Source organism: Delphinapterus leucas, chromosome 8 (assembly GCF_059928025.1).
Source record: "Delphinapterus leucas isolate spDelLeu-1000000601 "Yukka" chromosome 8, BTC_Dleu_Yukka2, whole genome shotgun sequence".
In the NCBI taxonomy this organism is placed as follows: Eukaryota; Metazoa; Chordata; class Mammalia; order Artiodactyla; family Monodontidae; genus Delphinapterus; species Delphinapterus leucas.
Window position 1 is genome coordinate 102,281,626 of NC_143136.1, and position 26,175 is coordinate 102,307,800.

The following is a 26,175-nucleotide window of genomic DNA, read 5'->3' on the forward strand; positions in this document are numbered from 1 at the left end:
TCCTTTTGTCCCATTTTCTGGCCCTGAGTCTAGAAGGAAGGTGAGAGGCAGCCCAGGGAATAAAAAGCCCGGCTTCCAGAGTGAGATCACTGTGGGCCCCCGGGCGGGTCACGTGCAGGGTCACTGTCCTAACCCCACAGGGACCTGGAGCCCCCCAGCCTTGTGTGAAGCCAGCAGGTAAACGTCCTTAGTGTTTCGGGGGGAGAAAACAAGCTGGTTTCTAAAGAAAGTCATCTTCCTTTTTGGGATAAACTAGAAGTTCAAAGCTATCGTTTCAAAAACTGGAGCGACAACAGACCACGTTGTACCTTAACGACTTCACTAAACGGCCGGTCACTTCGTCTTTAGAGAAACGCCTCTGGAGAATAAGGCTCAGCTAGAATGCACGTGCTGAGGAAGCCCGTGCGGAGCCCAGAGCTGCAGGGCAGCAAGTCCGCGATGCGCCAGCAGGCCCAGGTGTACGACCCGCCCGTGTAACGCTATACACACCTTGCTGCCTGTGAGCTGTGCCAGGTGAGGTTTCAACTCTTCTCCGATTACGGAATAAATCGCCACTAAGCAAAACACGCTGGCCTTACGCACGCTGCTCTCCGTGTTGTCGTAACCCTGCAGTCAGAGAGGGACACAGAAAGGAAACGAGATCAAAGCTTTGCCTGACTGTCAATATTTCATCAATGTTTCCACAAATGCCCTCTCGGTTCAACCTCGACCTTGTCAGGAGCGGTCTGGATACACCTGAGCTCTGCCTGTGAACCCCGAGAGCTCTCGCCCCGGAGAGGCCACATGTAAGAGTGCCAAGAGTGAGCTGCTTCCAGGGTGGGAGGCTGGAGGCCGGCGAGCTGGTCTCCTCCACACAGATAGATGCTGTATCACGAGCTGCCAGGCAGCACCAGCCAAGAGACGTCACGAGAGAACAGAATGAGAAAAGGAAATTAAGGGGGAAAATACCTGGCTTCTTTCCTATTTCTCGCCATGGTAAAGCAAACCTCACACGTGCAAACCCCTTTCAAGAAATGAGAACCACGTCACTCACTCTTGTGGGCAAAACTACACTGTCCACGGACTGCAGGGAACATCTGCCCGCAGCCAGACCTCCGCATCCTTCTCCAGCTGGACCACAACCTGCCTGTGGGCCTCTCCCCGCCCCACACCCAGGTGGGACTGTCTGCTCTCCTCCGAACAGCCCTCTGGACCTTTCCACCTTTGTGTCTTTCCCTCTGCCTGGAACAAGCCAGTGCCCGGCTGTATGTGTTTAAATTTCTGAGCCCAGCACTCAGCAAACAGCAGCATTTATTAAGTGTAAAGCTGATGTCTCTCTACCCTTCCCCACTGAAATCTCTCCCTAGGGCCCAACTCTAAACCACTTCTTCTCTGAGCCCGTCTCTCTCTGACACCCCAACCCAGAGGTCAGCCCCCACCCCGATCTCAGAAACCCCTACCTGCACCCCCGTGGCAGCAACTCAGCACATGGCACCCGCCCTCACCCATGGCCGTCTGTACGGCTGTACCGGGTCCTGGAGCGGGCTGGAGACTCCGTGAGGTAGGGTCCCAACAGTGGAAAACACCTCGTCTTCCAGAGTCTACTTAATTCAACGCCTCATGCTCACGAGGGTTTTCAATTAATATTAGCTGGACAGATGAGAGCCAGGACCACTGTTTGATGCTGGGCTCCACAGCCCACCCTGCCCAGGGCTGGGCCCACTGCTGTGCAGTAAGGAAGGAACAATGAAGAAAGATCAAAACATGTTCACCGTAAACAGAAAGTTCCTTCTGTGAGCCACAGGCCTGGGCTGCCAGGAAGATCTTCCTGTGCGTTCAGCAGAGGGTGGGCCAGAAGAGACAGAGAAGGGCCTGGGGTCGAGGCAGCGGCTGCACCGCCCGGTTGTCCCGCCCACCCCTCGGGGGCCCACCTGCAGCAGGCCCGGGATGATGTCCGCGAGGAGCTGCAGCAAGGCCTCCTTGGCGATCCTCTCGACGACTTTGGTCTGCATCTTGATGGCGGCCAGGTTGATGGGGTAGTCGGCCGTCTGGATGATGGGGCACAGCACTTTGATGCACTGCTCCGGGTGGATGGAGCTGGCCAGCGTGGAGGCGGCCTCCTCGGCAGCCCTCACCACCTGAAACACGGCCCGCGCGTGGGTGAGCTCCAGCCACACCAGACAGCACTGCCGCCCGAGTTCACAGGCCCAGGGACAGGCTCGCGTCGCTCCGCGCTGGGACCTTAGAAACCTGACAGCCTGGGCCATCTTCCCCTACTGCCCTCCCCCCACTCTATCTGTGCTGTGTGTGTTCACGCACTCCTGTGTGGCAGCAGCTGAGCTGAGCTCAGGGCCTGTCAGGGCGGGCTGGTCCACGTGGGGCGGGCACAGGAGGAGGCAAAGGCTCAGGAGGTGGCTGGTGAGCGACAGGAAGCAGGAGGCTTCTCTGGTGGCCCACGGGGCTCCTAAGCTCCAGCCCCGCCAGCAAGCGGTCACTAGTCACCAGTCATGCTCAGGGCCTCTCACTCCCCACACAAACACACACACACAGACACACACAGACACACACACACACATACACACACACACATACACACACATATACACACAGAGACACACACAAATACACACACAGAGACACATACACACACACACACAGAGACACATACATACAGACACGCACATACACACACATACACCCAGACACATACACACATATACACAGACACACATATAATACACACATATACACAGACACACACACATATACACAGACACACACACATATACACACACACACACACACACATATACCCAGACACACACATACACATATATACACAGGCACACATATATATAGACACACACATATACACACTCAAACACACATACACATATATACACACACATATAATACATACACACATATACACAGACACATATATACACACAGATACATGCACATATACATACACACACACACATATACCCAGACACACACATACACATATACACACAGACACACACACATATATATACACACAGACACACACATATACAGACACATAGACACACATATACACACACATATATACACATAAACACACACATATACACACACAGCAACACATATATACACACATACACACACACACACACATATACAGAGATACACACATACATGCACACATATACACACAGACACGCACACACATACACACATACAGACACACATATATACACACACAGACACATATATACACACACAGACACATATATACACATACACACATATACACACACATATATACACACATACAGACACACATATACACACAGATACACACACACATATACACACAGACACAGATATACACACACACATATACAACACACACACAGACACACAGATATACACACATATATACACACACATACACAAAGACAGATATACACACACACATACACAGATATACACACACACAATACAGACACACACATAGACACATATAGACACATATGCACACACATACACACACAGAGACACACAGATATACACACATACACACACAAGACACATGTACACACATATATAAAGACACATATACATACACACATATATATACACACATATATACAGACACACACACACAGACACACAGACACACACGGAAATGAGACTATTTAAAGGAAGCCCATCATAATGTTTCTCCTGCCAACTTCGTCGCCTACGAACTGCGGTTTGTCCCACTCAGGTCCCCTGACAGCAGAGAGTCTGCTGTGCCTACATGATCTTTAACCTCTCACCCCAAGAAGGGCAGAGTCAGACAGGCACATGCTCAGCCTCTTGAGAGCAGCGCAGCAGACGCACCTCAGTTCGTTCCTCTACCAAGAGGAGCCTCAATTTTTAAAAATTCCATAGCGGAGATTAACAAAACACCTACTTTTACAGCTATCTGGATTAAGAAAGATGACACAGCAACGACTGTAGCTGCAGAGCCTGTGTGGCTCCGAGCTCGGCCTTGGTGGAGGAACAGCAGAGAAGTGGGGCTGGGCCACTGAGGTGCCCCACAAGGCTCCAGGGCTCGGTCCAGAGGCCCAGGGCCTACGCCCAGGGGTCTGCTCGGTCCAATACTCACTCCAAAGGGCCACCCCGATGACCAGGCACGCAAGGAAACGAGGCCTGAGCGGGAACACTGGGCAAAGATGCACCCCGCCAGCCGCTGTGGGGCCCCGCCAGCTCCCTTCACTTCCTGAAAGTTGCTCACTTGCGCTAGTGACCTGGCCGGGCAGGTCCCCCTCACCCCCACGGAACCCCCGGGGCACCCTGATCACTGCACTTCATTGCTCTGCTGACACCGTCTCCCCACTAGACTAAGGGCTCCTTGAAGGCAAGCTCCCATGTTGGCCACCCTTCTGTCCCCATGCCCAGCAGTGTCCATCATCATGCACTAGGTGCTCAGTAAGTGTCTGTCCAACTCATTTCCCCACAGTGTGTGTGTGTGTGTGTATGTGTGTGTGTGTGTGTGTGTGTATTTAAATGCTCAGTGATCGGTTTGTTTGGAGAGGGACAGCATATCGCTTAGAAGGGCTCCATCACGCAACAATTACTAGATGAAGTGCTGTGCTTCCTCCTGAGCTCAGGCATGTCCCTGAGAGTGTGGTCAGTCCACGGCGGACCTGGCAGAGCCAGGCGTCTGGCGTGTTACACACGGCTAGGCAGACGGTGGAAGAGGGGGCCCATCCCTTCTCCAATCGGGTCCCGCAGTGGGACACCAATGCCCTTCTACTGTAAGAAACCACTGTTTACAGGTGTCACAACACACTGGTCAGAAAGCTGAGTGATAGTAACTAACTGACGAAACCTGAGGTCTTAGTTTTTAAACATGGAAAAAAAAAATGAAATGATATACTGGATGATTTCATAGACAATATTCAAGTTGGAAAACACTGATGTAGGGGAATTCAGGAGACCACCAGGAGGTGGGCACAGCTCAGTGGGAGGGAAGACACTGGCTTGGGAGACAGACTGGGGTTCAAGTCCCAGCAGCGCCACTTAAGTCTTGAGAGGCGCAAACTAGAAACCTCCCGGCGCCTCTCAGGGAAATAAATGGCCAGGTTCACAGCGAGACTCTAACACGAGGGGTCCCCTCCTCCCCGCAACCTCCCCACGCTCTGCTATCATCCAGGTCACAGGAGTTACCCTGCAGGGAGCTGCTGGGAAACAGACCTTCTCAGGTCTGCTGAGCTGAAACCCAAACCCAAGGAGAACTTTGTCATATAAAACTCCACGAATTCTTGACGTCGCTTGCAGGAAGCATTTAATCAAATGTAGGTTTTCTGAAAATGCCTGAAAAAAAAATGCCAGAAGCTGCGCTTTAAGAAGGCCCGTCTGAGGCCCCCTCTTTCACTGAGGTTAGAACAAGTTTCCCAAGACAGATGCTGTTTTTGGCAAGGCGGGTCGGTGTTCTCAACTTCCCTCTACATGCCAAGCTCCCAGCGGCTGGCCCACTGCCTGATTCAGGGTGAACTTTAGGTTTTGCCCCTGTGTTCTGTGTAACATAAGAAGCAAAGATTATAAGTATAAGCAAACAGAGAGCAAAAGTAAACACGGGCAGCAGAGAGGAAGGAGGACAGTACTGTCTAGCAGACAAGGTGGCCAGAGGGGGCAAAGATGTTTTCCAAGGGGGCAGGGATGCTGATGAGAGCAAGGGGGATCAGGCAGCCTTCGGGGCTGTCATCTACCCCAAGTGACCAAGACTGTTCCAGTTCTGCTGACTTTGCTGCAGTCTGGTAAGGAACACAGGAATTCTGCTTTTTCTAACTTACTGAAATAACAGTGTCTAGCTAGGAAAAGCATAATTTCCTTATCTAACTTTTAAAAAAATGAGATCGTTACTCAGAATATTGATGAATGTTTGCTTAAAGATAAGGTTTCTTTGAGAGCACAGAACCTGTCAAAATTTGGACTGCGTGTTTTAAGTTCACAGGGTTTGACTGGGCTCTGTCACCGATGCGGCAGCCTAACTGGCTGACTGAAAGCCAGCCAGCCAGCCAGCGGGTGTTCAGGAACCATGGCTCCCGAAGGGAGAGGCTGGCGCCACCTTCTGGGAAAGGCCGGGGAGGCCTCACCGAACAGGCCAGGTGCCGGGCGTGTGCCCACCAGCGTGGTGCGCCCACCGTGGAGGGGCGGCTGTGTCTCTGGTGGGGCGGGGCAGGAGTGTGGGCAGCACTGCTCTGCCTGCTGCCAGCTCAGGTGGGCGCCACCGGGGACCTGAACCCAGCATGCAAGTCCCCTGTCTGCCGGACCCGGCACCACAGGACGGGGGGAGGAAAGGAACAACCTTCAGGGTCCAAGTTCAGGGACATCAACTAGTGAGGTGAACGTGGGAGGACTTTCTTCTACTGTCTGGGCCTCAGTTTCCCTCATCAGTAAAATGAGGGGGGATGCGAATCTAGAATGCTTACATCAGTTTGGAGCGTGAAACCTTATCTCCCAGACCTCGCTGATGAGGACTTTCTCCTGGAAAATGCACACGTACAATTTCAGATGGTATAGCCTGCACGGATGGTCTCTGACCACACGGCCATCAGAGCCCCCGCCCTGGAGAAGCGCATTCAGGGCAACATCGTCTCGAACGCAGAAAGGCTCCGAGGTGGGAGACTTATTCTGTCCCACCCCAAGGGGGAGAATCAGGGCTGATGGGGGACAATGCCACGGAGTCACAGGGTGGGTGCCCAGGAGGGGGCCGTGTCCCCACCTTGGAGGACGCCTCGGACGCCGGGATGGCTGGCCCCTCGGAAGAGCCTGGGAGGCGGAAGGTGGGCCACGCACAGAACTCCTCTTCCGCGCCTCTCAAATCCATCAACTCCTGGTGTTCCCGGCCTCAAGTGTGGGAGTGTGACGGCCCCTCCAGTGGAGATGCCGAGAGATTCAGCCGACGCGGGAGCCCAGAGACACAGCCCAAAGTTTATTCACCCAAATTTCGATAGCCTTCTGAGATATAGTTCGAGAAATGCGGTTATGTCTGCTTTACTCAGAACCGGTCTATTTCTTCACTGGAAGAGGATAAAAGACGGTGTCTTCAGTGTTCACAGTGCCAGCCTCCTCGCCGCCCTGACTCGCGGGCCCTGGGCCTCGCTGCTTGGCTCACCGCCAGCATCCTCCCGAACTGCCCCAGACTCCCAGCGCACTTCTCTCTGGACCCCACGTGAATTCCTCTGCTCTAACGTCACCTAAGCCGTGTAAGTTCCTTTAGGTCTGAGCACCGCCCTGCAACCCGCCCAATAATGGGACATTTACCAGTTTGTGCTACGAGTGTCAGACTGTCTGGCTCAGCAACTTTGACCTTTTAAATGACTATACAGGTCTCTGGTTTTGTCTTTTTGTTCAAAGGCTGAAGGTTACAAAGGAAATAGGGCCTCTGGCTATATCCCAAGACCGGGCCCAAAGAAGACTGGAGACTTAGAATCTAGAAAGGTTGAGGTTTGTTACTCAGCAGCCTCCTCCATTATCCTGAGGCCGGATGACACACAGATAAGCATGCAGTCCACTCCCTGGGCTAACAGATTAGAAACCCAAGGTCCAGAGAGGGGAAATAATCTTTCCACGCTCACACAATGCACTGTTCTTCAGAACCCACTGACACACGGCCGCTGCCCCGAGAGGCTTCTCAGGGCCACTCCAGATGCAGGGGGCCTGGGTGAGCCATGGTCAGAGAGTGATTCTAATTGGTATTTGAAGCACAACGTCAGCTCGCTAAAGTGCTTTCTCTCTGACACGCCGCTGCTCTGCTCAGGCTGTGATATTTGCCAAGAGGTCCCCAAAAAGTTCTATTGTAAAAATAAATTTAGTCTGGCTTTGCTTTTTTAATTCCTTGCAATCATAAAACTAATTAGAAATGATTTCAAAATAAAACCCTGGGAGACGTAACAGTGGTTGTTTCATATTTACCTGAGACTCAAACTTCCCCAAACAAGCCAAACCACCTGAGGCTGGATTCTGATGCCTTAAACACCAAGGCTGCTGTGGGGCAAGAAATGTCTGGTGACCTCCTGGGGCGACATAAAACGAAGCTGATATTTTCCTCTTTTTAACAGGAAAACGTAATGGAATATTCATTAACGTGGCCGAGGTCAGCAAAAAGTCTCAAGTATAGAACATCTTCAAAGAAACAGAGTTGGTGCTCCTCTCAAGTTTAAACAGAACGGCGAGCAAGGACCCCAGCACTCTGGGTACCGCACGTAAGCCGCAGGGCCTGGGAGCAACAGCTACTGAAACGAGTGCCTCTGAGACGGTACGGATGTCTGAAGACGGCTTTACGTAGCAATACTGGTACAGTGCCTGACGGTGTTGGAAGCATGCTTCCATGTCCCGTGTCTGATTCTCGAGGCGGCCACGCTACACAGGCTTAGACAGAAGGGATCAAACCGACAGCTGGGCTGGAGGTCGGATGCTGGACCGAAAACCAGGCTTTCCCCCTCTAGATTCGCGCTCCCACTGACCCCAGAATCGCATGCGAAGTATCAGTGCTCTTCTTAGCTCTAAATCTTCTCGTAATCATTGAAGGAGAGGTTCTGTACCAGCCCCAACAAACGGATTTCAAGTTCTCAGATAAAAAGTGTTAACATGAATGGAGTTGTTTCTTGAAAAACAGAAAAGGGGGCGTAAGATTTTAAAAGGTCACTATCAAGCCCTTCGCCCCTTCGGATGTTTGCTAAAAGCTAACACTATGGTATACCACAGTAACTTCATTAATGAGCTACTGAAACTCAATAGCACATTTTATTTACTAAAAAGATAAAAATAAGGAGCTAGACAATGAAAGAGATTTACTTATTCAAATAGGAAATATGAAAACTGTCTAACCGGACAAACACCAACTTTTAATTATTTATTTAATTACTTTTTGGGCCACGCTGCGAGGTTATGGGATCTTAGTTCCCCGACCAGGGATCGAACCCAGGCCCTCGGCAGTGAAAGCGCTGAGTCCGAACCACTGGACCGCCAGGGAATTCCCAATACCAACTTTCAAAATAAAAACTTTAAACCGGTACCCGAATCCTCTATCTTGCTTATTGTAAAACATCTCCGTTAGCTTATGATGAACGATGCCTGAGACAGATTTAGTGCCCGGCACGTTTCAGCGTGTGACAAAAGTGTCTTGCACTCATAGCTCCTGTTTAAGACCCTGGGAACACAGTCTCTGGCTTATCGGTGACAAACAAGTCATCTTATCCTCAGCCCTGCTTTATGCATCTTCCGTAAGGGCCTTACGACACCTTTCAACTTATAGAAACTGCATTTCGAGAAGTGCTTCATTGCTACAGCCCCGCGGCCAGAACTACAGTGCGCACGCTGGCGGGGCCCCGGCCACAGCGGCCAAGGAAAGACATGTCTGGTGACAAGCGCTCTCACAGCCGCTCTGTGTCCACCTGCTGGTCCAACTCCTTCATCTGCCAAAGCCTGGGTTTTGCCTGTGGACACAAAACCAACTAGCTGTAACGAGAAGGAGGTGCCCAGAGCTGTCGCCGGGAGGAGCACACTTTGGGAGTGCCAATTTAGACGGGAAGAGAGACTGGCCCCTGTCTGACTAGTAACCAGGTCTAGAAACACTTCGGCTCCTTTCCAGTCAATAAATGTGGGAACGATGTTTGAATGTGCAGACGAGAAAACGTAGCAACCAGAGACATACTGTGTGGGATATGCCAGCACAACGGCTACCAGACAGACCCTGTACGTCTAACTATCCGGCCTAAAGACAAACGCGGATTGGCAAAGCCAGAGAAAGACCACATGGAAGAGTTTTAAAGGAAAAGAAAAACAAAAACGAAAACGATACCTAACACCAAAACATACAGATGCCCAAGTCAGAAGCTTCAGGCAAAGTGACAGCGTGAAGTTTCATAAGGAAAACGACAAGGGCACCAAGTCAAGGTGAGTCTGAAAGCATGCAAAGCAGGGGAGGCCTGCCAGTAACCGCAGTCATTTCAGAACACGGTGTTTCCTCAACCTGCTTATCAGGAAATCAGTGACAGCCGCATGGAGACCCTTGGGTTACAAGAATTCCACGGCAACTGAGTGCTGCTACGTTTGCTTTAAGCAGCAGGTGTTTTCTGCTTGTGTCCCTTACGCAACCTAAAGGACTTCAAAGCGAAGAACGTTCTCTCCTCAGTCTCTCGCTTTGCAGGGAAAAACAACAAGATCTCTCACGTAAACAGTAAAGAGCAACTTCTGGTAACGTATACTTCTCCGGGTCCACCGTCCAAGTCCTGGAGGTTACGATCAGGACGGCCACTGTAAAGACAGACGTCTGCCAAGGGGATGGCTAGTGACCGCCACGCCGTGCAGGTGGCTTTGTTTCACCTCAGTGTCACAGTCTCAATATGTCCTCCCCTCTGAAAACAACTGACATCGTATGTATGTAAAAGAACGTCCATTTCATGTCGTTTTTTCCATCATGTATTCTCATTAAGGAGAAGCTATCGTGGTTAAAAAAAAAAAAAAAAAAAGAGCACAGGCCAGTTGCCCCTTAAAAGACACACGACCTGGTTCACATCTTGGTTCTGCCAGGAACTGCCACGTGTGCATCACCTGACAAAGGATGGGACCTCCTGGACCTTCTTCCTCACCTGGGAATAATTACGGTGACTACTGTTAGCTTACCTGGTCCTCACATTTTGCAAATGAGTTATCTGAAGTGGAAAGCGTTTTGTTCGAACATGAGTAGGTGCTGTCGCCATCAGGCAACCAAGCTGGATCCCGGAAGTGTGAGTGAGTGGTTTGCACACACACCCATCACTCATGCACCTGTGTGGCACTAGGACTGCTGGGTGGAGAGATGCCCGGCCAGAGGGACGCCCTCAACCTCGCTGAGCCTGCAGCTGTGGTGGGAACCCGAGGGGGCCAGACCGGTCTCTGTTCAGTAGCCACGTAACTGCTGAACAGAGGAAAAAGCCATGATTCAGGGTCTGATTCTCGCTGTGAAGAGAACTGCTCTAATCACAGTTCCTTTAATCCACGGCTGTGGTCGCGAGAGTCACACGGGAGCCAAAAGATTGAACTGACATGTGCTTATGTCTCACTTCGGGGTCAAACCCACTGTTTCACCAAGTTAAGTTTTCCAAACCTGGAACTAGACGGTTGTTTTCCACAGTGCCTTTCACTGGCAGGCGTCCCTGAAACCTTCTCCCTTTAGGACGCTCCACCCACCCCACTTCCCATCTCTCGATACGCAGAGGACTGCGGGCGGCAGGCCCCGGGACAGTCCAGCAAGCGACTGGACGAGGACGCACGGGCTGGCCTCTGCGTGCACACACGTCGGGCCCAGAAACGCACCCTCCCTGCCCCGTGACGGGAGCCCGAGGAGAGTGCGGATGCCTCACGCGTCCGGAGCCCACAGAGCGGGCGGGCCGCCTCCAGTCCTTCGAGCCCGTAGGGGGAGCCCGCCCGCACGTGCCAGCCTCACCTAGCTCTCCTGTGGGCGGCGGTGGGGTGACAGCCCCCCGAGGAGAGCGGGGCCCTGTGGGTGAGGGAGCCTGGCTGAGGGCCCAGAGCGAGGCTTGCACGTCTCCATCCCCACCCTGACCGCAGGGGAAAGGGCAGACCGGCCCGGACGAGGCTCGGGGAGCCCTGCCGCCAGGGGCCCCCGCAGCACTGCTCAGACCCCGCAGCGGCAGGGCTGTGCGCCAGAGGCTGGCTCACCTCCTTGTGGGAGTCTTTGTGGGCTTCCAGCGTCTTCATGATCGTCAGCTCCGCGTAGTGTTTAAACCTTGCTGGCTGGCTTCTCAAGGTCTCCCGCAGCACCCTGAGTGCCAGCGCGCGGATGGAGTGCTGGGGCAGAGGAGAGACGGACATCAGCAAACGCCTCGCGGCGCCTCTCTGTGCACACGGCCAGCGGGGCCCCGAGACCGGCTCCCAGGCCTGGGTCCCTGGCGCCCTGCAGGCACTGCGACACGGACGCCAGGCTTCCTGGATGGAGGCTCCCAGATGGCCGGCTCCAAGAGGGCGGGTGCTGTGCCTGTGGGGACATCCCGGGACCCGGCACCTGAGAGGGACCCCAGGAAGGCTTCCTGAACGAGACCAAATGAGGACGACTGGTAAGTTCACTATCAGTCTCCCGGGGGGCGGCTCCGGATTTTCTGAGGCTCAGGTGTGTATCTGTAAACTATGTAAAAGGACAGCCCTATGCCCTATGTAAAGGGCACCTACATGTTTCATCGACACGACCTGTCAGACAGTGGACTCTCTCAGGACAGTGGGAGACCTGCTGATATTCCTGACCTCCTGTGTGAGCAGGTCATGGGGGAGGAGAACGTGTACAGAACTCCAGCTACTTGAGGCCTGAGTCATGCATCTGGAGGAAAGCCATTCCAAACAGACCCCTAATCTCAACAACAGAGAATGGGGTTTACACCAGACAGAACATTCTGATTCTCTGCCACTCACCTGCATCAGCCACAGGCTCACACACCATCCCCTGCCCTCTCCATGACATCGTTTCTCCTCCTGACAAAGCCAACCACTAGAAGCGCTTCAGGTGCCAACAGGTACTTTGTCTTAAGAAAAGCGAATACAGATCTTTCATCGCCGTTCTTCTACCTTGATTAACCCCACACCAAACCATGCGTCCCTAAGCACCAGACAGCAACTGGAGTCACCATAACATTTGCCAGCCTCTGCTCACCTGTCTTCCATTAAGATCACCATCAACGCAACCTGGGCATGACCTCTGCCCTGGGCCGTGCCCAACTTCCTCGAAATCTGTCTGGTCCTACCCCTTGAGCTGTTCACCACACTTATTGTACTTGTGCTTCTGCTGACCTACACGAAGCCTGGAGCACAGAGATGGAGTTTTACTTCTAGACTTTAATCCAGGGAAGTCCTAACATTTACTCCTGCTGCCACACACACAAGGGAGCGGCTGCACAGCAGGTCGGGGGGAGGTGGGCCTCTGATCAGGGTGCTCACCCCTTGAAGAGTCACATTCAAGTGTCACCGCGTGGAGACGGCTTTCTACTTTAAAAATAATAATGGACGATAACAGAAAACAGTAATGATCTCTGCTTCTGGGATCTGTCGCTGAAACTGTTAACAATGCAGGGGTGAACCAACACAGAGCCCCAGGGAAGGCGCATTTAGTAGGGTTTAGTATGGTCTTCCAAAAATGAGCCTCTGATTTCTCAACTGCATGTGAAGCATAAATAAAACTCCTAAGGAAGAAAACCCCATCGTAAAAAAACAAGCCACATTCCTACACTAGCAAACTCTTAAGAAATTTTGTGAAAGGGACCAAAGAGGGAGCACGTCTCCCTCAACGACTACAAACCCAATTACAGAAAAACCTGCGTGGAGGCCAGGGTGGGGCCTGTCTCCACTAACTGGCTGGGTCCAGAAAACCTGAAAGCTGTCTTGGTGCCAACAGGAAGCACAGCACAGGAGTGGAGGGGAGCCGTGGGCCCAGGCCTGGCCACCCAGGAGGGGAGGGGGAGGGGGGGAGGGAGGGGAGGGAGGGAGGGGAGAGAGGGAGGGGAAGCGGGAGAGAGGGGGAGAGGGGAGGAAGGGGAGGGAGAGGGGGAGGGGGGAAGGGGAGGGAGAGAGGGGGAGGGGAGGGGGAGGGGGAGAGAGGGAGGGGAGGGGGAGAGAGGGAGGGGAGGGAAGGGGGAGAGGGAGGGAGGGGAGGGGGAGGGGAAGGGAGGGGGAGGGGAGGGGAAGGGAGGGGGAGGGGAGGGAGAGAGGGGGAGGGGAAGGGAGGGGGAGGGGAGGGGAGGGAGGGGGAGGGGAAGGGAGGGGGAGGGGAGGGGAGAGAGGGGAGGGGAGGGGAAGGGAGGGAGAGAGGGGGGAGGGGGGAGGGGGGTCGCTCACGTCCTTGTCCCCCAGCGTCTCCAGCAGCAGTAGCAGGACAGTCTTGAAGTGCTCCTCCCAGACACCCAGGCTGTCCTCGCGCGCGATCTTGAGCAGCTCCAGCAGGGCGCCCTTGCGCTCCTCCACCCGCTCGTTGTGGTTGGACAGCTCTTTCAGGAGGTCCGCCACCAGGTCCGAGTGGTCAATGGGCACTTGGGGGACACAAGACAGATGCTCAGCACCCCCGCCCTCCTGACTCCAGGAGGTGGGCCGCGCTGGGCACTGGCCTCACGTCACACCCCCAGCAGGTCACCTCGCCAGGTTAACTGTGAAAACGGGTGAGTACAGGTGTCTAGTGCTCCGGGACCAACACACAGCACCCTTCCCGGGCTGACCGGCCTCTCTCCCTCCTATTTCAGACAAAGAGGAGGACCCCCCCCCAAGCCCCTCCTGCATCGTCTTCTTCCCAACTCCGCTCCCTGCAACCATCCCCAGCCAGGCCCTGCCAGGAACACCCTCACTACTCTCAGACCCAGTGGGCGCAGCTTCCTCCAGGCCCTCCGCCACCGTGTCTGACCCACTCTGAGCGCCCAGAGTGTAAACAAACACCCAGTGGGCGCAGCTTCCTCCAGGCCCTCCGCCACCGTGTCTGACCCACTCTGAGCGCCCAGAGTGTAAACAAACACCCAGTGGGCGCAGCTTCCTCCAGGCCCTCCGCCACCGTGTCTGACCCACTCATGCCCATTCCCTTCCTGAGCGCCCAGAGTGTAAACAAACACCCAGTGGGCGCAGCTTCCTCCAGGCCCTCCGCCACCGTGTCTGACCCACTCATGCCCATTCCCTTCCTGAGCGCCCAGAGTGTAAACAAACACCCAGTGGGCGCAGCTTCCTCCAGGCCCTCCGCCACCGTGTCTGACCCACTCATGCCCATTCCCTTCCTGAGCGCCCAGAGTGTAAACAAACACGGATCGCGGTGTCTAGGCTACCCACGGACTGTCCATTCACAGACGGCCAGGCCTGCCAAAATCACGTAGCGTAACTGCTTGCGGGGACTTGGGTGTGGTTTATATGGCAGAGGGGCATATCCCTTCTCTTTCCATGTTCTTTTAAGACAGCGGTCCCCAACCTTTTTGGCACCGGGGAGCGGTTTTGTGGAAGACAATTTTTCCCCAGACCGGGGCTGGGGGTGGGGGATGGTCCAGGCGGTGACGTGAGCGATGGGAAGCAGATGAAGCTTCGCTCGCTCGCCTGTCGCTCACGTGTCCTGCTGTGTAGCCCGGTTCCTAACAGGCCACGGACTGGTACCGGTCCACGGCCGAGGGGGTGGGGACCCCTGTTTTAAGAGATCTCAACTCTGAATATTCACTTTAAGTAGAAAGGACGAAAAAACAAAGACAAATCATTAGGAACCTAAACTTGTACTCACATATTTCTTTAGCTTCTAAGAATGAGAAAGTTGACGTCTTCAAGAACCCTCTCATCTCCGCCCCTGCCATCCTACCTTTTCCTTTACGCCTTTTAGCATATGGTTAGTGGATAAATTACAGCCAACATCCCAATCTCCAGTCTGTCTTAAATAAGACCAACAACTGGGTAAGTTAAACGCTGTGCCAGCTCTATGAGCAAAGAAAGGCAACAGTCCACAACTCCTAGGCAGCGCAAGTCCAAGTCAACCCTCCACCACCAGCCTCCTGCCCAGCAGACGGACGGCTGGGTACAGACCGACCTGCTCCCCACTGGCAAGTAGCAATCAACAGCCAAGGGGTCACGCTCTCAAGCCCCTGAAGCTACTTGTGCTTTCAGACCGTGGAAGGCCTTCCCTTCTGTCTCAGGGTCCCATCACTGCCTGACCCACCGAGAGCGCAGTTTTCTTCCTTTCATGTTCCCCTGGATCCAGCAGCCGCTGCTAAAATGGCCCTCGCCTCTACGCCTGCCACCACAATGAGCCTGTTTCCCCTGACGGGCCTTGCACTCTGGGGCCGGGGGCTGTGTCTCGTTTCCCTGCACAGCCAGCCCTGGCAAGCCACAACCTTTGCGACACACAGTAGGCCTTCACTGAATGTTAACTGCTTAGAATTCTGATTTAAGGTCCTAATATAATTCTTCATTCAAAATTGAAAGCAACATAAAATAGCAGGCTTGGAAACAAAGTATACATATATAAGATTTTTTAAATTAATTATTAAGTTGAAATAAACCAAAACACATGAACAAGCCAGTGAGGTGAAAAGAGAAAAAAATAACTTCCAGATAAAAATACTTCATAGCAATAAGTACTCACTCACTTGTTACTCAGTAATGGACACTGGTCTTAACACAAGTGTCAGAAGAAAACCCAGACCAGTTCTGCTCCATATCAAGTGTGTTATTATACTTGGGGCAGTAACTTCACCTTTCTGGACCTCAGTTTCCTAACCCGTATGATGGGAATGATCCCTGTCTCAGCAGCCAGCACACGCCACGCAGGTGCCCAGGGCAGGTTAGATCCCCTCCCCACCTACAGGACCGAAGGTGACACAAGCAGCTCGGGAGACCTGGCTCAAATGCTGCTGAGACAGCAGAGGGAAGCCACCCAACAGAGCTCCGGGCCTCCCGGCCACAGAGCGGGACGGGAAAGCGCACACCAGAGGCTGCACCCGGGCGCCCCATTGCCCACGCCCCGCTCTCACCGCCGCCCGGGTCGTGGTTCCTCACAAGGCCGTCCCCACGGATCCTCTGTGTGCCCCCACACCCAGGCACACAGACGACTGAGCAGAGCAGGCCCCCAGTCCACCCTCGCGTGCCCGGAGCTGCCCTGGTTGGGGGGTGGGGGGATGGGAGTGGCACCAGGAGAGACAGACCGTCTCGCAGCTGCTCCATGTCATCGTCGAACACGGCCTCCTTCAGGGCCGTCTTGTCGTAGGTGCTGATGGTGTCCGAGTAGGGGTAGGGGCTGTAGTCCCGCGCCCGTGGCCCCGGGAAGGCACGCGGGGGCTGGGTGTTGAGGAGGGAGGTCTTGTTGTCCAGAGCCGTCCGGCCTCCTTCCACTGCATCGCTGCCGCCCCGGCCCTCAGTGGCGGGGGAGGTGATGCCACCATCGCGGGACACCTGGGGCACAGCACACTGTTAGTTCCTTTTCAGTGCTTGTCTCAAACTCTTCCTTTAAATCTTCAGAATTATTAGGAGAGCCAGAGATTTCTCACTTGAAGTCTGGCCACTGACAAAAGGACGGTTGTTAGTGCCTCCATTTGTAAATACCTAGCTCATAAGCTACCTCAGAGGGGACAGAACACGCTGATATTCTCATCTATTCATTCATTAGTTTACAAGGAATGTCTGTTTTACTTTGCATTTGCTGACTAATTTGACTCATTTTTGACAGATTAGTGACATGAAATTCTGAGGAGCCCTTGAGAAGGCAGTCTGCACACCTGGCACCCCCAGTCCCCCAGGAACCTCAGGTGCCCACAACACCCCAGCCAACTTCCTTCACCACCGACAGGACGGGTTTTCTCACTGACACCCTGACACAACGCCATGGACAAATGCTCCCCCGATGACCCTCTCGAGACCTACAGTGGTCCCACCACCCACGAGTCCCCTGCTATATTCCCCTCAAGTGGTGAAACGTCTCACTATGGAGAACATGACATCCCCCAGGCAGATGGCTTTTCCTTTGGGGATTTCTGACTCTCAGAACTGGTCTTTACACTGGTCAAAGAACAGGTCTTCAATATTGTCTGAAAATGTCTTTCCTGATATGCACTGAGTTTTGTCTTCAACTAATTAAACCTCTGGGCCCCTGGCCCTTGTGTCATGTTTCTGACCCCCTTCTCTCCCTGAGGCCCTTTCTTCTGCGCACACTGGCCTGTCTGGCTCCCTTTGCAGGGAACAGAGCAAGTGTGGCTGACTGCAGGGGACAGAGCAAAACGGTCACTTCCCTCATCTCAGGCGCGTGACTACAGGACAGTGGGGGAACCAATTCCAGGCAGCCAGACCACCCTGGTGAGCCCTGTGGCACTTTTTCCTTGTGCTGCTGACAAGGTGCACCGCTGTCACCCACGCTTATGCCTTTGTGCGGTTTTTATTGTAGTTTTATATATGTATGTTAAAAATTCAATCATGTAATTCATACGCGTATAATCCAGTGACATTACGTTCACAATGTGGTGTAACCATTACCACTACGTTATACTTTGGGCAAAACTTTTTCATCTTCCCCAACTGAAACTCTGTGCCTCCCTGCCCCTTCCAGCCCTGGAAACCTCTGTTCTACTTTCTGTCTCTATGAATTTGGCTGCTCTAGGGACATCATATAAGTGGAATCACACAGTGTTTGTCTTTCTGTGTCTGGCTTATTTCACTTAGCATAATGTTTTCAAGGTCCACTCATGTTGTAACATGTGTCAGTATTACATTCCTTTTTATGGCTGAATAATATTCTATTGCATGTGCATACTACGTTTTGTTTATCCATTTATTTGTTGATGGACACTTGGGCTGCTTCTACCTTTGGGCTACTGTGCCTAACACCACTCTGAACACTGGTACACAAATATCTGTTCAAGTCCCTTCTTTCATTTTCTTTGGATATACACCTAGTGGAACTGCTGGGATGCGTTTGGTTCTTACACATCCCACCCAGAAGATTTTGTCCTAATAGAACTGTTAGGATATAAAAGAATATATAATATGTGTACAGACATGAACAAAATGAGACTTAACAGGGGTTTTCTCTCGGTATAAGATGATTCATGGATGATTTTAATTTTTTTCTCTATGTAACTCTCTTCTAAAAGTAAAACATGTATGATTAATATAATGAAAAGATTATTTATAAAAGGAGAAAGGGTTTAAAAACTTCAGACATTCAAAAAAGAAAGCTAGGGCTTCCCTGGTGGCGCAGTGGTTAAGAATCCGCCTGCCAATGCAGGGGACGTGGGTTGGAGCCCTGGTCCAGGAAGACCCCACATGCCACGGAGCAACTAAGCCCGTGCGCCACAACTACTGAGCCTGCGCTCTAGGGCCCGTGAGCCACAACTACTGAAGCCCTTGTGCCTAGAGCCTGTGCTCCGCAACAAGAGAAGCCACCGCAGTGAGAAGAAGCCCGTGCACCGCAACCAGGAGGGGCCCCCGCTCGCCGCAACTAGAGAAAGCCCGCGCGCAGCAGCGAAAACCCAATGCAGCCAAAAATAAATAAAATAAAATAATTTATTGAAAAATAGAAAACTAAACTCCTAATACTAATCACTTTTAACAACAAAATCGTGCTTTCTTAACTCGGTATATTATATTACCCCAGTCTTAGTCTGCATGCAGATTTTATAGAGTGGGAATCACAGTGCACAGAACAGCATATATTTTGCTTTCCTCAAAGGATCAGCATGTCCCACGTAAATAAAAATTTTGCAGCCATAATGTTTAATCACACCACTATTTCTTGTGTTTTAATAAGATTTACTGCCTGATTCCCCTTCTGTGTTTTCCTTAATGTTTTTGTTTCTTGCTATTATAAATAATGCTGAAATAAGCTACTTTGTGTAAATAACGTCTTTCTTCCCTTTTGTCAAGTTAGTTACTTGGCGCAGATTGCCAGAAGTTAGATTTTTAGATAAAGGATATGAAACTTAAAATCGCTTTTGCTGAATACGACTTTTCACTAAGCTCCAAAAGAGCCGCATCAATTTTCCAAGCCATCAGTACTACACTCGTTCCTGATGTCCCTTCTGGCATCAAGTGCTCTAATTTCTACTTGAGACAAAGAAATGGAACCTCAGAATCTGCCTGTGGGATTTCTGTAACTGCCCGGAAGGCTGGACGTGCACGCGTTTGTGTCTCTCTCTGCCTGTGTGACCCACCCTCCCCCTGGATGTGACCTGCGCCCTGACGGACTCTGTCTGACCAGACTGGGCCCGCTGGTCAAGCTTGAGCAGAGAGATGCGGGTGCCTGACTCTTCCACACTTACTGCACTTTTATAGCGGCTTCTTAGCTAACATTTGGTGACGAGTGGCGAAGATGCTGACTTTGGACTTCCTCAACTCTTCCTTTTCCCCTCCCCGCCCCTCTGAGCCGAGACCCGTCAGCGCCCCGTCTGCCACCCCCTGCCAGTCCCGCAGCCCCTCCCAGCTCCCCGCTTCCCCATCCTGGTACGGGCCTGCTCTCTCCACCTTCCCCCCACTCCTTTCAACATCCGGCACGGTGTTTTTTCATACTTTGAGAAGTTGGAAACAACCTAAACGTTCCCAAATAGGGCACCGAGGACATGACTGTGGCACATATCCTTACGCTGAACTATCATCCAGCCACAAGAAGGCACATGAAAGATGACACCAAACAGGAGGCACCCTATGAAGTCACCTTTACCTTAAAGAACACGCTCCATACACCCCTACACATACAGACATGTACAGGTACACCTAAGGGAATAGAAAGATGCACACCCAAGTGTTAATGGTGGCTCTCTCTAAAGATGTTTTTTCTTCCTTCTTTTCTTTACATGCTGGCTCTATACCTCTGTCATCCAGCTTCTCCTGGGGCCTCTGCTGTTCCTGGCAGGACTTCTGTTTCCCTGATCAGAACCCCACCCGACCCCAAGTTCCTCGCATGCACTTCAGAAGCCTTTCCCGTCTCCTCAGCACAAGCGCTGCCCATGGACAGCAGAGCTGCCAGTGTGGACACCCTCCAAGTCCCGCTTCCACAGGCCCGCTCCCCTCCTTCCTGGCTAAGGCCAACCCGCTCCCCCAGGGCCCCCGTCTCGCCACCTCCCCACGTCCTCAAGGACCCGTGTCCGTGAATCGTCCACTTCCCCCACTGCAGAGCCAACACCTTTCTCTCCACACGGGCCAGGTCTCTCCCACTGCACACCCGCCGTCGGCCCCTCCTCGCTCCAGCCTGTGCTCGAGTTGGCCCTCGGCCCACTGTGACCTCGTGTCCACTCCCAGCTCTGCTCTCAGCTCTGCTCACAACACTCAATGGACTCCCGGAGAAACTAACCCTGGAAACTACAGACTGTGATTAGGTCTAAAAGCTATTTAAGAAAAAGAAGACAGAAGTCCAGACAGGGGCCCAATCTCAAAGAAAAGGTCTTGGCCCTACATCCAAACACCGGTGAGTAGCTGTGTGGTTTAAATATTCTAGATTAAAATAGACTATTTAATGCAGACCGTAAAAAAAAGATCCAGTGGAGCCCTTTCAGTCCACGTCTGACTCGAGACCCCTTTGGCTGGAACATCCTTCCCGAAAGCCCCCCTCAAATTCCAGGACGCCACATTCTCCTCAGCTCTCCTTCTTGAGCCCCCTTCTTCTGTCTTTCCCTCAGTGGTGATGCTCCTGAGGATTCGGCCCTTACCCTCCTCCACTTGGCTGATTTCACTTACTTTTCTTTAGTTACCATCAAGCATCTAGTCAGTGTCCCTCAAACCTCCACCTGCAGCCCAAATCGCCAGCCTCAACTCCAGGCTGCGCACCCGAAGGCCTGTGGCTGCGTCTGCCTGGATGTCTCACTGCGCTCCACAGGGCTCCACATTGCCTCTTCTCCCCGTGACATCGCCTCACTGCGGTGCAGCAGCACTTCCTCGACAGTCCCTGCCGGACTCTCCGGCTCTCCCGCTTCTGCTCACGCGCTACCCGGCCCAGCTCCCTCCAGGGTCACTCCCCATCGCAGAGTGACAGCGACCCTCCTTAGACGTGCGTGGGACCATGGCTCTTCCCTGGTTAAAAATCCTTCAGATTCTTCAGGGGCCCCAGAGTAGTCTGGACGATGGCTGTGCACCCCCGGTGTGAACGCCCTTCTCTTCCCAGGGCCTCCCCAACACCAGGGCACGCCCACCTTCTCCCTGCCCCCGTGCCCACTCCCATCCCTCTGCCTTCTCACAGGCCCCTCTCAGACGACAACCTCCTACTTGACCCGACAAGTGCCTCGTGACCTCGTGGCCTCCGTGCTCAGAGGGTGACATCGTCTCCTCTGCAGATCTGTCCTGCGCCACTCTGCCCCTCTGCAGGAGGCTGCAGCTCCCGGAGAGCCACGCTGGCGTCGGGCGCAGGCTCACTGTTTTTATCATATCAGAGGAACAAAAACGTGTCCAGGATAAAGGAAAGCCAGCTGAGAGAAAGGGCATTTAACATTCTTCACCAATATAGCTGAGGGCTGCTGCAATTTCGTAAAGTTGCCCTGGGCCTCTTAAAATCATACCATTCTAACTACGAGATAAAAATAATGTTGGAGTTCAGTAATCCCCGCGGTCAGCGTTCAGGACTATCCCTTAAGGGACACACAGCTCTCTACCGGCCTGGGTGGTGACCGCCCCCTCACTGATGAATGGCCCTGTTAGCCTGCGGGTACTCACGACATCACAGTCCTTCCTGCCGTCTCTTTTAATGGGCTCATTCAGATCCTCCTGGCTTCGAAAACTAAACTTTTCGATGGCTTCTGTCACTCCACGCAAAGAACTATAGATTTCTTCAGAGTTCAGGTTCTCGGTATCATAGTCCAGCAGGCTAAAGAGCAAAAATATTTCATTTCTTAAATTAAGGCACATGCATAAAATTGAGGTATGGGTAAAAATGACTTCTAATCATTTACGGAGTAAGACGTAATTATAGTTTCTTTAGGTGATTTGGAATGATAAGGAAGACATCTTTTGTTAAGAGTACCACCACTGGACAATTGAATCATACAGCTTCCTTGTCAGATCTGGTCCCAAACACATGACATCAGCACTCAATAAGAGCCAGTGGGAAACAACAAGAACCACGAGAATGCAGGAACTCAAAGAGGGACAACTGGTGACGATGCACGAGGTTAATGGACGTGGAAAAATAACTTTCGTATCTTGAAGATGGAAAAACGCAGTTTGGTTGTTACTGGTCTCAAATGTACAAATAAATGAAAAGAAAGCTAGTTATTACACACCAATTTTAAAGGAGCAAAGTGCATGACCTCAGAAAGCTGGGTTATGCTCACCAGTATCAGAAACCTATGAAATAAAACCCCAGAGTAGAAAATGCCTCAAAGTCAGATCCACCAACGGACTCCTGAAAGCCTCTCACGCCATCTAATCCAGGAATTTGCTTGAATAACCAAATTCTTCTAGACACGGATAGTGGGAGTTTTACAGTGAAAGCAGATCTTATAAAGATGAGTCACACTTCCAGATGAATATCTAAAAGCACTCCAAAAAGCAAGAAATATTTGTCCCTTACAGAAAAGTGACGTCAACTGTTGTCCTTTCAGACATTTAGCATAGCAAAACACAAAGTAAAGCAAAAATCCTCAACAGCCTTCTGGTGTAACGCAGTGCATCAACAAGTGACCTTTACATGTTTGAAAAGTACACTGAAACAGACAGAAGATCCTAAGAACAACAACCATTACCTTCCCTCAAAAAGAATAAACCGTCACTTGCCCCAAGAAAGTATTCAAGAAAAAATCGGATGAGTTGGTCTAATTTCATCTCCAGACAGTCCTGAGCTATACTGAGAACTACCAAGGACATTAAAAGAATCCTTGGCTGTATATAAGTAAGCATTCAACAACATGCATTATTAAGGACTAAAGAAGACCGATCTTTCTCTTCTTCCAAAGAGAAATAACTGAAACCAGTCACCCACTGGTGGGAACCCCGGCTAAGGGCAACCCAGCCAGTCCTGTGCATTCTGTTGAGAGGAAACTTCCCTGTAACTTAAAAACAAAAAATGTTTACCAACCTCTCCCTCAACACACACACTTTTTTTTTTTTTTTTTTTTTTAAGGTTTGGGCAGATGAACAAGACAAGATTTGAACAGCGCTCACTTGGAGTAGCCAGACCGCTACTGGCTGGAGGCTGTAATGACCCGAGTGTTTTCTAAGGCCGGATGGGTCCTGCGAGAGTACAAGATCTGAATTCATTCACCCGGCGAGATGAATTCACTCTCCTGTTGCAAACCTGGCCCAGGTAGAACCCATTCTTCTCTTCTGATGAATGAAAGAACACAGACACCCCAACTGCACTTGGAGAGCTCACAAAAACACACGCCAACTCAAAGACTGGCTCTGGCCATCAAACAAAAAGAATTGTGAGCTTCAACACGTTTACAGCTAAGACTCCGTGTATACACTGGCAGGAAGCAGAATCAAAAAACCTGAACAGAATTCAAGATTTCAACCCCTTCTAAGTTCATAACGTTATCTGTCTAAGAGGCAATAATACCCCTTTGGCATGAAGAAAGCGTGACTGGGGAGCACTGGGGCCCCCTGACCGTTCCCCTCCCCGGCCCCTTCTAGAACAGCACAGCACCAGCTTATGGGTGAGCAAAGGCATTTATACATCTGGCCAGTACACCGTTTTTCATAAATAAAGGCTGAATATGACTTAAACAAAAAATATGTATACGAGATGTAAAAAGATGCCTGAAAATACTATTAATCACAACAACCAAAAAGAGTAACATAGCCCATGCAAAAGGGAAAAAACCGAAACAAAACAGGAAGGATGGAGGGATGGACAGGAGGAAGTCTGGGGGACGTTCAGCTTTTAAGGGATGTCACAATATTATTCTCCATGTCGCTTCAGAAGATGTTAGGTTTCATGTAGTTCATCCCATTATTCCTACCCTGAACTTTCTTAAAATACCTCATTTCGGCTCACATAACTTTAGCATGATAGCAGCCTCTCTTTAAAATAGGAAAATAAAGGATTCTGCCACTTAATGTTCCTCCTTCTTACGTTCAATTAATAAACCAACTCTGACTTCCAATTTAGGAGAACGTGTGCACGGCCAGGCACAATCTATTGGGGACACTTCTTTTAGGCTCACTAGCTTGAGCTTTGAAGCATCTCCTTGGTATGAAGTGGAAACTGTGAGCTCCAGGTGAGACAGAGCATTATTTTCCTCTAAAGGGAAGCAGACAGTGTCGCTTTCCTTGCCATTTCACGTTCTGGCGTTTGCGTTTTTTCCAGTCAATACCTGTGAGCCCTTATTTCATAGGGAAAAAGGACACTCTCGTGGATGCCGTCATCAGGGAATCACAGGTGATGTGGTCCCGACAAGCAATACCCACAAGGGAACAGCAAGGGGGAGGCAGCAGCTCTGCTTAGAAGAGACCTGGTTGGGTGAACCCCAATCTGCCACCTGCCCTCACATTCTGTCTTGTTTTAGCTCGGAGGTATAGTCCCTTAGGTTAAAGGCCAGGTCCTAGGAGTCTGTAAACACTGTGATTAGACTCCAGAAAGGTTTCCATAGGGTTCTTTAGATTAGGAAGAGTTGCTCAATCGGTCAATACTCACTGACCTGAGGTCAGGCCAGGGCACCCAATACCGGGGCAGAAGAAGGCTCTGGCCTCACCCTGCAGAAAGGCTGCACAGCGGAGGCGGGGAGATGCGTGAGGTCAGGTCACCAAGGAAAGAAAAGCCGGAGACAGGAAGTGTGCCTTCTGAGAGCTTCTTCTTCGTCATTTTGTAGGGAAAAGATACTAGGTATGGAATGAGGATAATTGTTCGTTCTCATGAAATCAACAGGGTTTTGGCGAAGAGAAAAGATACAGATTTCCTCTTAGTTTTATGTAACCGATAGGTTCTCTAAGTGTAAAGGTCTCTGGGTCCACTCTCTCTCCCTCTGACAGTTAACAGAAGTTATAGTTGTTTGTGAAGTGTTAGCTGTAGCATTGTACACACGTGTAAAAGGTGATTCTGGGAACAGATGTCCTCTGGAGGGTGGTCTCAGTGGCCGGATGGGAAGACTGGCTGGGGGTGAAGCTTGGTGCCCAGTAAGGCACACAGGTCAGTGTACTGGGAGACGGTCAATCAACCGGTCTGATACGTTGAGGCATGACTAACCTTTAAGACAAATGCAGTGGCACACTTTATTAACACTGAGGACGCAGCCGTCTCACTGTCGACGTGCCCGTGCCCCAACCTGCGCATCTGGACAGTCACCACAGGAGTCTCTGCACGTTTTAGAAGCTACTTTCAGAACTGGGAGAGTTTCCAAAGGAAGATGCTGTTAAAGCACTTAGCTGACTTGTTTACTACATACAGTCTCGCTGTGTCGAGGACATAAAGAAAGAATGTAAATCTTCTGTGCAAAAGCTATCTCTGAGGCATTCAAAAGTAAGACTTCTTTATTTTGTTTTGTCTTTACCCTTGTCCTGCCACAGAGGGTGCAAACTCATCTCACACAGCACAGAGGCAGCTGGACTGCTCCGTCCTCTGCTCATGTAATCATAGGGCTCCAGGGAAGGGATCCTCTGATCTTTGGACCTTTATAAAAAGCACCTAAGAGACCCTCAAACACGAATCCGTAGGAGCCCATGGAGTCTCCTTTGTAAAGCACTGTCGCATTCGGCCAGAAGCCTGTGGGGACCCCACGGCTCTCCCGCCCGGTGCTGGGCCCCCTT

The 26,175-nt window shown here is 51.5% G+C and overlaps 1 protein-coding gene across 1 annotated transcript in view; it reads right to left on the reverse strand.

Moving 5' to 3' along the window:
• The window catches only part of CLASP1 (cytoplasmic linker associated protein 1), a 266,955-nt gene that overhangs the window by 14,649 nt on the left and 226,131 nt on the right, over positions 1-26,175 (reverse strand). Inside the window, exons 37-42 of the mRNA XM_089916904.1 lie at positions 22,147-22,297; positions 16,662-16,908; positions 13,843-14,033; positions 11,683-11,811; positions 1,911-2,117; positions 490-606 (exon numbers count right to left, since the gene is read on the reverse strand). Of these exons, the coding sequence (XP_089773030.1) occupies positions 490-606; positions 1,911-2,117; positions 11,683-11,811; positions 13,843-14,033; positions 16,662-16,908; positions 22,147-22,297 (1,042 nt within the window). The remainder of the gene's footprint in view (positions 1-489; positions 607-1,910; positions 2,118-11,682; positions 11,812-13,842; positions 14,034-16,661; positions 16,909-22,146; positions 22,298-26,175) is intronic.